The sequence below is a fragment of the Ceratina calcarata genome, unplaced genomic scaffold (genome assembly GCF_001652005.2).
Source record: "Ceratina calcarata isolate Rehan_Ccalc_2016 unplaced genomic scaffold, ASM165200v1 scaffold400.2, whole genome shotgun sequence".
Taxonomy (NCBI): domain Eukaryota; kingdom Metazoa; phylum Arthropoda; class Insecta; order Hymenoptera; family Apidae; genus Ceratina; species Ceratina calcarata.
This window is the reverse complement of record NW_017163423.1, coordinates 86712-100584: the sequence shown is the minus strand read 5'-3', so window position 1 is coordinate 100584 and position 13873 is coordinate 86712. Positions and strand designations below refer to the sequence as shown.

At 36.5% G+C, this 13873-nt stretch overlaps 1 protein-coding gene across 15 annotated transcripts in view; it reads right to left on the bottom strand.

Moving 5' to 3' along the window:
• Positions 1-13471, bottom strand: part of Patronin (calmodulin-regulated spectrin-associated protein patronin) — a 53951-nt gene extending 40480 nt beyond the window's left edge. For all 15 annotated transcript variants that reach the window (XM_026814851.1, XM_026814852.1, XM_026814856.1 and 12 more), the window contains exon 1: positions 11873-13471. In XM_026814851.1, the coding sequence (XP_026670652.1) occupies positions 11873-12094 (222 nt within the window). In that variant the 5' untranslated portion in view covers positions 12095-13471. The remainder of the gene's footprint in view (positions 1-11872) is intronic.
• Between the last annotated feature and the right edge of the window lie 402 nt (positions 13472-13873).

The following is a 13873-nucleotide window of genomic DNA, read 5'->3' as shown; positions in this document are numbered from 1 at the left end:
GATCTAATCATAAAACAACTACTAAAAAATTTATTTTCACTAGTTCTGTGATTTTCGTATAGTACTGAACCTTAAACGTTTTATAATACCTAATTTCCCTGTTGGTTACCTCCTCAGTCATTTTCGACTTTATTTTCTCTTCGTTATTCCACGAATAGAAGCTGAGGGAGGTCCTCTACCCCCGGTGACCGCATACAGTACATATGTATAGAGTAAGTACTGTCTGGAAAGTCAGTTGGCACAACAATGTATGCATGTACAAAAATGAATAGGTATATATGTACATACATACGACGAGTTATGAGCTTGCAAAGGCGAGAGGGCACGATTTTCGAGCGACGTGCCTTCAACGAGAAAGCTCACCGACGCGCAGATCAGTTTTAATTCGTGGAAACAACGTTACAGAGGGTTGAATGTTTATCCGCAAGTTTTGCGAAAACCAGCACACAGGATGAAAAGGTACAAAGGGCCATAGAAGTAACGGGGAATTATTTTGAAATTTCCTGTTTTATTACTACCTAGCTTCGACATGTACTATAAACTTCCGCTTTTTGCATTGAAATACTAATTTTACTGGTATCGAATACAATAAAACGTCGATTATCTGAATTATATCAATCTAAAGAGAACGAAAAATAGATTGAAAAAATACTCGTAATTGTAAAGTAACGTTATGAGCTACCAGAACGTGTAAAACACTTAAGGTATGTCTTGGGCTTGAGACTTAATTATTGACAGGATGTATCAATTAATCATTTTTTCCCCGAGTTCTTTCGACGTGCATTTCCTAATCCTGTTGTGTTTCCGTGTTCAAATCTAATATTATTTAAATGTTCACAGGATATCAAACTATGAGTGATGATTAATTTCCAATTGATTTACGACGAGTTTCACAAATTTCATTCTCTCAGATTGATTATCTGAAAAATCACATATCTGGATAATCGACGTCCTATCGTATTACTAATCGAACAAGGAAATGCAAAAGGGAACGCGATTGCGTAACTGAAAGACAAATTGTTGGTACAGACTATAACTTGAAGTTGTATGAGCATATACCTAACACCTTAGCTTATCCTTAGCGAAACAAAGTTATAATGCTTGCAAAGCGTGGCCGAAGTACGAAGAATACGATGTTCGCCCACCCACACGCACCCACGCTAACCATTTGCACACGATACAGGTAATTTCGAAAGTTGAAGGTGATCCTCTACAGTTGGTAGCACACTCCGATGAGGGAACCGATCGGATATGATTCCCATTTTCCATCAATTTACATAGATTATCTTTAAGAAAAGATACGAGCAATGTTCAATATTATTTGACCTTACTGTGTAAAAGCAAATACTTTGTACCCAGGCAAAACTTTTGACAAGTTAATTAGAAGAAATTATTCACATTTGATTTTTCTAAAATATTTCGATTTCTCTACACAGTAGAAGAGTGAATAGTGCTGTTCAAAGGTTTTCAATTTTTTCTATAATTCTAATATATAAAGAAAACACTTTGGACATACACGACTCATCTTTACGCAATTCGTGTGAAAAAAGATTTATATTGTAAAGGTTAAATAAATGATGAAGTATAATGCATGAGGGTAGTGGATATGCTCGTGTTGTCAGAAATGAATAAAAACCAATGGAAAGCGTTGATCAGGCTTACCATACAAGGAAGCGGTTGGTTCTCACATTTCGATCCGCCTACAAGGATTACAAAGGTCTCACGGTGAGAGTAATCGAGAATAAAATTCCTGAATGCTTAATTCCTTCTATCTCACGAAACGATAACTCATTTCATCGTTCAGGAACGAGCACTTCCAGTATTCATTATACTTGGTATCATAAATACAAAATCGGTACAAAATTTACTGTATATGTGTGCAAAATTTATATTAGGACTCATGAACACTTGTCTCAAGGTCATCATTAAAAAGGAAAAAAAGTGATGAAAAATTTCCAGACTCACATATGAAGACACAAATGGAAAGAAAAAATTAGAATTGAAGGGGAAAAGTCAAAGGTTGGAAATGCTTGCGAATGTGCATAATTTTATGATCTTGGTACTGATTGATGACAAAGAAGACGGTTAGATTTAATAGATACTACGCTTAATTAAAGAAGGGTTGCAGTAAAAATTATAGTAATAAGAGGTACTCCAGGAATGCACCCTATCATCATTCATAATCGCATCCGTCATTCGATGCTTTAATTAACTCGGTAGAAGTATTCATTTAAATTCCTTGCAACCGGTACAGCTACAATGTACATTATGTACATACAATTTAATTATCTTATTTATAAAACTATAGCAATTTCCCGTAACGAAAATCTTAACTAATAAGCAACAGTAGGTGGTCAAACGTCATTCCGAACCTACGCGTGCACAACAGTCCACGCAAAATCGAAAGGAAGTTCGCGCAGAAACCGAGAAGCTCCCGAACGCTTACGTAGTGTATTAATTAGGATTAGGTGGAAAGAAAATTTCATTTCAAATAATAAAACTTCTATTTTTAAATTGAAAAGTACACGTTTACTCATCTTAATTTTATTTGGAGAATGAACTTGCTTTTATAAGATCAAAAGACTACAAGTGTAACAAGGAAAAAGATGGCTAACGTCCAAGCATATAAATGTGTGCATAACATTAATTGAAAGTTCTTTTACTTTTATCTAAATATACATTTAATATACGAGGTATTTTACGGATTAAAGTTTTAGGAAATTAAACACTGAGACTGACAGGAATCTCTTACTGTTCTTACAATTGGAAATCTCATAATCGTTCTAAATAGAGTATGTAACTTTAACGAAAAAGAAAGACGGAATCAAGGGGAGTACCTATTCTTGGACCTCCGATCATCTTGACTAGACTCTAGACGAGGATAGCTAAAATGCTGGCGAAACGTCAAAATCAATTTCCAAACGGACGTGGCATACAAGAGTTCCTCCCAGCTCTCACTATTGTGGAAACTCGAAGTTCAGAAGAAATATACGATCATAGACATCTATGATGCAGTATTATTTATTACTAAATTAGAAGACATCCTGTCAATTCTGTGATTTAATTACAAGTAAAAGAATCTGTAAATGTATTATTTAATTTCATATAATTTCGGAAGTACGAATAGCATTGTGAAGAGATTTATTTCGTTGTCACTTCGTTCGCATAGGTAGTTTCATTCAAACTTCGTGTCGCGAAGATTTACGATGAGCTTGGCCAAAACATCATTCGATAAGAGGAGCTACCATGAGGGATAGTAATCGCATGTGTAATCTCGAGGTCCATATAATCTCGTGACTTACGTAAATGGTTGTGACGGTCGCATTTCTAACCATATCTCTGACGTCGTCTATTTCACGTCTGGACGTTCCAGGCACCGCGGTAGGCGCTAACATTACTTCGCTTGCCATCACACAATTATTTATCTTTATCCTATTCCTTGTCACTGGAAACACTCCTGCACATAACACATGTCAACACTTTCCAAAAGCTCATTCCACACTGATTGAAAGCTAATTAAAACAGACAGTGATGGACAAAAGTAAATTGGTTTATCGCGTGATAATTATATTAATAAAAATTCAATAGAATTTAATAAAGAATGTCAGTTAAAGATACAAAATAAATCCTTTGGAGTCAAAGTTAATTTAGATAGAAAATAAAAGATCAATTATTATTCAAGGGAAGCTATTCCAAACTAAAAATACTTCTGCTTATCATTGCAGCTTGCAAATATTTTATATAGAACCATTAAGTGAGTAGATTTTTCACGTTGGTATATGGAAAATACATTTGTATTCGTCTTAAAGAAATGCTAGATTTATGATTGAAGATAAAGCACGACTAAGTCCAATATAAAAAGTATAAATGTAAAAAGAATACATTGAATATTTGTCGAATGGAATCTCGTGCATTGTGATTCTGAATTCCAATTGTAACAAAAACGCGTTTCTGTCTTCTCAATGTAATAACGGCTTGAATCAAATTTCGCGTGGCAGCGAGCCAGAGACTGATTTTAATGCAATCGTCCTTTCGAATATGATTCTACAGCGGCGGCGAATAAAAAAATACTGTGCTTCTATCTGTCATCGCTTTCTTATCAACGATGCTTGCAACCTAATCTAACTGCGATTAATCACGAACATAACGAAACCAGATGTAAAGATCACTTTGAACAAACACAATTCCATAACCGTTGTTTCCACTGAACTACATATATGAAGTTCTTCACATATTTAGAAATCAGAAAAAACCAGAAACAGAAACATCATCACAACTCTGACTGACACATACCGCCGAATTTTGCTTAATAAAAATTCCAATCACTATCAGAATGTAATAACGATGAAAATCGTATAATTTCTGAGGTATTCACGATGCAAGCACACTATTCCCATTTTTGATGAGAAACCACGCTTCTAATCGTGTCTGCGGTGAAATCGGTGGACCATTAATCAGCGTGGCAAACGCTGAAGCCGGTGAGGAACGGGACCGACCGCGAATGCCAGAAGTGTTCCGAGTTTGGAACGAGACTAGAAGCGGTACGTGGCTTCATTTTGTCTCTCGGTGCACGCTCGGCCTACAGACAAGGGAAGAGCGAAAGAGAGTGCGAGTGTGCGTTTGTTTCAAGCATCTCGTGCATGTGCGCATGGGTATTACTCGATGGTAGTAGATGCATGAGTCAGCTGATGTGGTCTCAACTCTAAATCTCGTGTCGCCGCGCGAGTCTGATCATTACAGGGCAGTGCATTCGCAGAAATCTATCGTCGTTCTCTTACAGAATCACTGCAAAAAGTTATACACGTTTTAAGTATAATTTATTCTCTGATTTTGTTATATAGCTACTTGCGCTAGAAGTACATTTTAATCGGAATACGATAAAATCGAAATAAAAATACTATAAACAAACCAGTTTGTGCATTACGAAGCTCTCTAGATTTCGCGAACGGAATAAGTTAATTATAGAGCTTACCAGGTTCCTCGGTAGCAGAGTAACTAATTACAATTTACACGGAAGAGAGCTTAGTAAGGTCAAGTATAAAAAAGAACAGCAACTGACGCTTATTCTCTAACTTTGATTCACAGTGAGAAACATGTGTATTTCTATTAACTCCAGAACAGTGTGAATCTACAAAGAAGGGGCTGAACAGATGTAGTTTCTGTTAACCGAAAGCCATACAATTCTGAAGCTTGCTTTCTACAGTAAGTCAGCTATCGGAAGAGGAAAACTCGTGTCGTGTTAACGGTTCAATGACTATTAGAAATTAAGGAACCATTCTATTTTCTTGTTTATGAATAGTATTCGATATAACAAATATTATACTGATAAATACGTGCATAAATGTGGTTGACATTCTTATTCATGAATTCACCAATTTATGCGGGAAATGTACCAAAATATATTCGTCCGACTATGACAAGCGATTTTAACAAGATGATTCACCGTGACACGTAATCCGGCAAATGCAATAATTGACAAGTTGAACGGTGAGTGCTCAAGCTGGAAATCATAAATTAAGATTTCATCCGGTTCGTATTTCGTAGTAACAGATAGGAGTTTAGCGCCGAACTACCAAATCTCTCGTAATTAAAATTTCATTGCTATTTGANCCTTTTATACTCAAGTCATCAAACATTCTCCAAAATAATGCTGTCCAATTTTTGCTACTATTTTTTCACGTAAAATGTATTTATTTATGTCGCTCTCTCTTATACCAGTTGTTGCACGACACCCTGTAGATTACCAGCAGTATACTCGAATGAATACGTGCGTAAGCACGTAAAACAGTGAGTTATTGTTGACAATCGTTCCTGCCCTTGAGAATTGCATTATACAATCGCTCACAATAATGACTGTCCCGCCATCGTTCTGTAAGAATGAGGTCAACGATGGTAATTAAAAAACACTTATCAACGTGTCAATATTCAATGAGTTCACGAGCTCATAGAAAATTGTTACTCCCACGATTTTGTCTACATTAATTTTTTAACAACGATTACAGATTCGTAATATTTAAATAAAAATAAGAAGATTGTATGGTAGATGAAATTTCGATCAGGTATAGATTAGAGCGAAAATTGATGAAAAATCTGTCTGAACCTGACAAATTATGTCGATTCAATTTGACAGAGGCTCTGGTGAACATTGCGAATAGACGTATACAACAGAACAAGACTAAAAACAATGCGAACCAGTATCCAAACGCCTCCACTATTTACGAGTTTTCCATGACGCCGTGTTCTCGCTTTCGCCTCCGCTACCCACGCTACCTTCGACTTCTTATTTTTTCTCGTCACGGTTTACTGGATTTCGAAATTGGAAAGAAAGGCGAAGTTCGTAGTGACTGCATAGCGCGATCTTACTTAGTCAAAAACATAATTCTTACACTGAACATCACATCATACAGACACAAAACATGAAGTTCCACATTTTATAATAATCTAATGTAATTCTTTATTTTTAAAATTATTTTAACCCAACGGCTTCTTAAAAATAGGAAAGCGAAGAACGTATACAGGGTGTCCCAGTTTTAAACGATTAAACTTTTATGTTCGATGAGCAGAAAGAAGAAAAAAATTGTTACATAAATAGGTCTACAAACGTGTTATCAAAAAGTCAAACTTATCAATTCAATTCAGCTCTTCATTTCTATTTCAACATACCACACAGACATCTTTCGAATACTAAGTTTGTTACTTCTGTTCATTTCATGTTTAATCTCACTTCAAGCTTAAATGCAATGAATCCTATGTATGAGTGCTTGTCTCGAATTAATCTCATGTGATAAACTAACGCTTTTATTATTCTGAGTTCTCATGTTACTTCTGTAATTATTTTTTAAAGCCTATATTTGTATAACATTTTTTCTGTATCTCTACTCATAGAACACTGGTTTGATTATTTAAAATTGCGACATTCTGTATGACATGAAAATATGTATCCATGTAATAGTACATTTATGAATGATACGATATACTCCAGCATACAGTTAACTGATTTGAAACTTATGAACGGTAGTGTACATTGCGAATGTCTCGATTACCCTAAAAGGTGTCGTCAAGGTGCGCCGCTTGGATTTTCCCTTTGGAAAAAAGACGGCTCGTCAGAGGCTGACCGTGGAGGCGAATGCAAACGTACCGGAAAAGCCTGAACTATAAGGTAAGACACCTGTGTAAGTACGTAGTACTAGCCTAGAGAGTATACCGGTCGTGACCAAACACGATCGATCTTTCAAGATCATTGGCGCAAACACAGCTTTATTTAGACCCGGCGAGTCCACTGACACCGACCGTTCGCAATTAACCCTTCCTATCCGTATTTTAATTCTCTTCACAAAATAGTTTCACAGTTCAATTTAGATTATTCCATCAATTTAAAAGGACGGCTATATATACTTCAATTTCCTATCTCTCTGTCTCCAAAAGTCTTGAAATACTGCTGTATACCTAAATCTTATTTAGTATTCTCTTCACTTTTGCCTTAGTTCTCTTAACATCACTGTTAAAATCTCTTTTTCTATTCTTTCAAATATTTTCACAGTACTTATGTTAAAATCCTTACTTAACATCGCTTTAATCCTACTCTCTGGGAGTATCATGTACCCATCTCCCAGCTACTTCACATCCCTTTAACAAGTATTTAAACGTAGTCCATCCTCTTTACATTTCTTCTTCTCTTCCTCTAACTAGTAAAAATTTACGCTTTATACGTTCCCACAATCTCGCTAACTTCCTCATATACCTATCCTTCTTCTCTTTTCAAAGTATCTTGGAGGGCTACTTCTGCAAATATCCTTGTATCAGGGGTTGTAACTCGAATTTTCTATTTTACTTATCGTCTGACGAGCAACTTATACGTAAAAAGTTAAATAATAAAATATTTAAGAACTAATGACTATTTGTGCGAATCGTATATTCGAATGCATCATAACATTCCAGTGTCTAAATCTCGTGCACGGAATATGTAAAATGAATTAGTCAAACGCGAGCGTAAAAAAATATTCGGAAAATAAATGGCGAAGACTATTTATAGAAGACGTAGGATGAATACGTTCGGAGCTCTCAACCAAGTCGTTCGACCGTGCGAAGCGGCGATGATGCTCACTCGAACGATACCTATGTACATACTGGTTTCCTTAAGTTTATTTTCAAAAATCGTGTCAGCTATAGCGAGGGACAAAACTGAATCGATAAAAATTTTATCGAAAATAATCGTCAAAAACATTATAATTTAATGATACATCAAAATAATGTTAATTTTGTTCCATTCAGTTTTTCATTCATAGCTTTTCGTTAATATAAAAATAAAAGAGAAAAGTGATTAAACTGTATCGTAAGAGATCGCACACTTGTGTTCAAATTATTACTTTCCCTTTAAAAGCAGTTTCCGAGACAAAGCACTTTTTAAATGCGACGCAGAATTTAGCGACACGCCTTAAACCAGCTACCTATGCATTATACGTTGTTTCCGCAACATTAATCTGCGGAAACGATTTGAGACATACAAAGATTTCTCAATTATTATTCGATCATAAACACTGATCTTCCATTATATCAACAGCTGTGCATATTAGTATAATTACAGCTGATAATGGGTAATAAAAAATTTTCAACATCTATATTTAATCTGAATTTATATAATATGCACGTATGTGTGACAAATAGTATTAAAAAAGCAATACATATAATATATGTATAAACATGTAACTCAGTGGAGTCTGAATCACAGACACATAGACAACTTGCAGTACGTTTGTGTAAATCCACGTTCCGCCACATATGAAACTAATATTTAATTTTCCTCTTTTTATTAATTTCATTCGTCGTTTCAATTCATCAATTAATTAGAAAATATTTTACGAAAACGAATCTGTAAATTATATTAACTTCCTATTTACACGTACATATCACTATGTTCGAAATAAAAGAGAAAAGAATGATCGCTTGGCAAAGTTTCGTTACCGTCTACTTGCCGCAGCATTTAAATTTCTGACACCTTTTTGCAAAAGAATACAGTTGTTCGCCTGGGCAGAAGCCAAGCTTGACCATCGACAACGAGGTCACTATGATGCCTACATATCGATTGTTTATTGGTAGAGATTTATGCAGACAATCGCTTGCCAAAGCTAACGGTGTAAATGAAACTGTGAATAGTATAAAACAAGAGTTGGAAACAATTATGATATCGGCTGTTGGAAATGGAGAACCGAAAATGTGTCGTACCTGTCGCCAAGTATATCGGTTATAGTTTCAGAACAGTAGAACCGATATTGCTCCTGCAATTCAGTTATACATGGTTGCACTCTACGATTCTGCCGATAGTGAGTACACAAGTAATCTATAAGTGAGGATAACGATAGCTATAAGCCGCTTGTTTATATTACTGATAGATAAAAAGGTTCACTAGCCTGAGTGGCCTTAGCTCATTGTCAGTAATGCAAATCGGTAATCGCGTCGTCGCCTTTCAACTTGAATATAGAATCCATATAATTTCGCTTTCTTAGAACCGAAGTAGAAAGTAATAGGATCCAGAAATTCAATAATTTTAGTAATTTTATACATAACCGTTTCAATCCCCGTAGATAATGCATATTTGTTACATAAACAACAATGATATGAGTAAATATATATCCAGAATGCAATAAGCAACTACAATTTGCTCCAAGGAGATAAAGTCCGATAAAATATAATAAATACTATTACTGTTTCCTGATTTCGTTTCATGAAAAGACTTCTATAAAAGGATCTCTATTCACCCACCCATCACTTATTTTCGTCGCATTGCCTTTCATGTGCGCGCGTACATTGCAATATATTGGGTTACTGGGTTACGCAGGCACGATGAATTGATTAGAATTGCATCTCGCGGTGATGCCATACAATGTATGTGCAAAATAATAAGAGAGAAATTATATTTAAGATTATACATTATTACGATGAAAAATCTAAATAAGTTCTGTAACATGTATTCGTGTCACATAAAAATTAGTGCATGTGGCATGCTTTTATACAAATATCAACTAACGTATTGTATATATAATTCCCGTTTTAATTACGCCAGTCCACATTATTTCATGTGCTTTTACCAAGGACTAATAAATGTGTAATTATGTGTGTTTACGCATTTTAAAATTCACCGTAAGTTTTGCTAATAAAAAATAAAATAGAATATCATATTACTCTGGAAATAAATTATCTTGGCATAGTAAAATCGTACGAGTTTTCCAGGAAGGTAACATTTGTGTACCGCGTTTCCGAGGACCAGTTTCTCGCGGTTCTTCATTCGAATTCAACGAGAGTGGCGTAAGCGTAATTAAACGGATAATTACCAGAGCCCGTCACAATTCCAGGAGATCCAGGTGTACCGTGCCAAAAAAAGTACCCCGTAGAAAGAGACGGTTTTTACGTGTAGGTATACTGCCGACCAAAAGTATTTTTTAACAAACTATTTATCGACTCTCAAACAATTTGAAAAATTATTGCTTGAGCCTAAACTTCAATAATATGTAAATTTTCTTCAAAAGAATTCAGGTCATATTATCGTAGAAGTACAGATAAAACGTGAAGCTTCATGTACTTGTAAGCACAATAATAGAAACATTTAATTTTGAATAATTTATGCAAATGAGCAAATGCTTTATCCACGTATTACTAATAAATTAGATGAACATTTGTGTTGCATGATTGTATAATCAATAGATACACATCAACTTTGAAGATGCGTTCGTTAAATCACACAAATCATTATATCTTTTATTAATTAGTCGTACTAATACTTATAGACGACAGTGTACATGCGGGGAACCTCGTTTTACCGCGCAATAAATAACTTCGTGTACAGGAAACGAAAGCCATATTCGTCATAGCTTCACCGCTCAAGAATAGCGTTGGAAATGTTCTTTAAACAGAACGTATGTTACCAATTTTATATTTACGAATAAGCTAAAATATTTTCTGTCCATGTATCAATCATTTGATTGTCGTTTATTATTATGAAAGAATAAATGGTGGAAAATTAGTCGCATAAGTTAAAGAAAATAAGGCAGAGGTTGATTAAACAAATTGTATAGATTCTAACTGTCAAGAGAGGATGATTTGTTAAAGAGCTCGTTCATCAAACTCTACAGAGTAAATTATAGTTTAATTATTAAATTGAAGTGTGATACACGATTATGTGCTTGAAGATACGAGACGTTTTATGGAGATATCTTTTGATATATTTTTGGTCACACACGATATTCTCTTATCAAGTTTAATCATTCGATTCATAACGATTAAATCAATAGCAACTTGAAGGAAATCGTGTTCGCACTTAGTACCGTTACAAAAAATTTGGCTAATTAACGATACTAATTGCACAGTAGATCGCGAACAATCATCTTGAATTTAAATAACGATTTGCACGTAAATATTCGTGTAATAATATCAGTTAGCTTTCCTCATAAATACTAGAAATAGAGAAATCTATTGCGTATACGAATGATTCATAACACAGAGGTCAGACATACATTCTTCTTCTTGACACAATTGATGAACTGATCTATCGTCATTAAGAGAAGACTTTTATAATAGTAAAATGCTCATGCGAAAATATCATCCTTATAGAGTTATTGTAACTCTAATAGTATATGTATAATATTTAAATAATTTGTTTCATTGTATCAGTGTTGTAAAATACTGAATCAATATTGGAAACAATGCTCAAATCTTACAGGGCACTATGTATATGTATAACGAAACTGTCAGTATGTGAATTACTCGATAAGAACGCATTGCAACGGTTGGATTAGATGTATGATTTGTATTTAAATGCATCCACATATTTTAATTGATGCCTGTTCGTAAAATGTAGAAAGAGTATTTGTAGACTAACCTGACGGGAATCGTAGGTGTCAGCGATGTGTTCGGCTTCAGCTCCGCCGTGATGCTGCTCACCGGCAGGTCCTTTACGTCGATCGTCACTCGCGTTACGATCCATCTCGTCGAAACCATGGACGACCGTATCGGATATGTCGTCGCACGTCCGATCCTTAGCCGTCAGGGCAGATTCCTCGGTTTTGCCCTTGCCGAAAAGGCGCGAGATCGTATTCCACATTCAACGAAAACACATCAGCGACAAATGCAACGACGATCCGTCTTTTGAACGAGTCCTTGTTCTTGTCATAGCCGGCGAGACGATACGTTCGAAACGAAAATCTCTCGCGTCGCTCTACACGTGCGTGCGTACGTAAGTATGCAGGGACACCTTCGTCACAGGATCATCGAATGCACTGGCGAACAGTTGAACAGTTCGAACGCTCCATACGAGGAACGCGAAGGTTAGGTGGCCAAGTCGAGACCACCGAGTTTTATCCGGGAGATCAGATCAGAGTCAGAGGATCGGTGTACCCGTTTATATACAATCGACCATTGGGCCTGTTTCGTAGAATCCGATTGCTGTGTTTAGACAACGTGAAGGTTAGGTGACACGAACACCTTTGAATTTCCGTTCCAGAGTAAGGTTAGAGTGTACGTGTTGAGAGAAGTACCGCGTATCGGCCGCGAGCGAATTACTCACGTCTCGTCTTCAATTTTCACTTCATTCAATCACGATATCACTCGCGTGCGCTGGTTAAAAAAATTCGGGATGAGTAAATTTAAATGATCACAGGCTACTTTATGGCTCGTGCCGGAGTGCACGCTATGTTGTGAAGCGGTCAGCAGCGCAGTTAAGCAAGTCGCGGTCGGAATGATTGCCGGCCCACGATAAGGTGTTGCAAAGGACGAAAAACAGATGTTATAACAACTCGAGTAATGATATTCCGCGACGTTGCGTTCATCGAGGACTCCGCTATTTTTGTCGGCGATTCTTCTCGCGCGTTCCACGCTCGTCGAGCAATGTGCGAGCTTCTCTTATCGATTTTGCACGAAACAGTCGAAAAACCGGATAACCGGCGTTGAATTCAACTTTAGAAAATCGGTATATATTCAGCGAGGCTCGGGATATGGTCTCAGCTTATTCGAGAGGTGTCTCCGATGAACGATTCTCTCGATGGGTGTTGCAAAAATGTTATTGGCACCTGTAAAAGGGGCGTACCACGGCACAAGTATTTCGTTGAAGCGAATACGCCAATACACATATTCTTCCTCCAGCGTCCGAATTGATTCTCAGCTGGCGTCTCCTTTTCCTGACATTCCTACGTCTGATTTAACCTGTGGTCCAGATATCCAGGCACTCTCGTTGACAGCGGCAAACGAAAGTACACACGAGAAGAGTAGGTCGTACACAGCACAGCACACAGCCCTCGCAGTAGCACCACCGAAAACGTTGCTCTTACAGGGTCGTGACTATCCGTGTACACCGCGTAACGCACGATAATCACAATCCTGCGTTTCGATGCACGCAAATACTCGAATAGGAAACACTGTCAGCACGAAAAATCATCATCTCGCACGAACATCAAGTCCACGGCACGTTCGCCGTCCATCGTGAAAAACGATCATCGATTCGATGCGAGATTTTATCGTTCGGTTCAGCAATGTATCGAAACGCGTTCGAGATAAGACCGCCATGTTGTTTTTGATCGATTCGAATATGACTCGAATTCGCGAGAAACGATACGCGGTTTTTTAAAAACGGCAGCAAGAACGAGATTAATTACATATTTATAGTTGTTATATCATTGCTCTCGTTGCCATCCTTTTTGCGGACCATCAATGCTTTTTATTATTCTTGACTTAAAATTAAGATGAACACAGGCTGTGCATGTAATGAGATTTTTGTATGCAATCTTGAAATCCTAACGTTATGAGCGCGTCATTACATGTTCATTACCATTAGTTTTATGTAATTCGTAATTTCTGAAATACTCGTCAGAAGATGAAAAAAAGACAA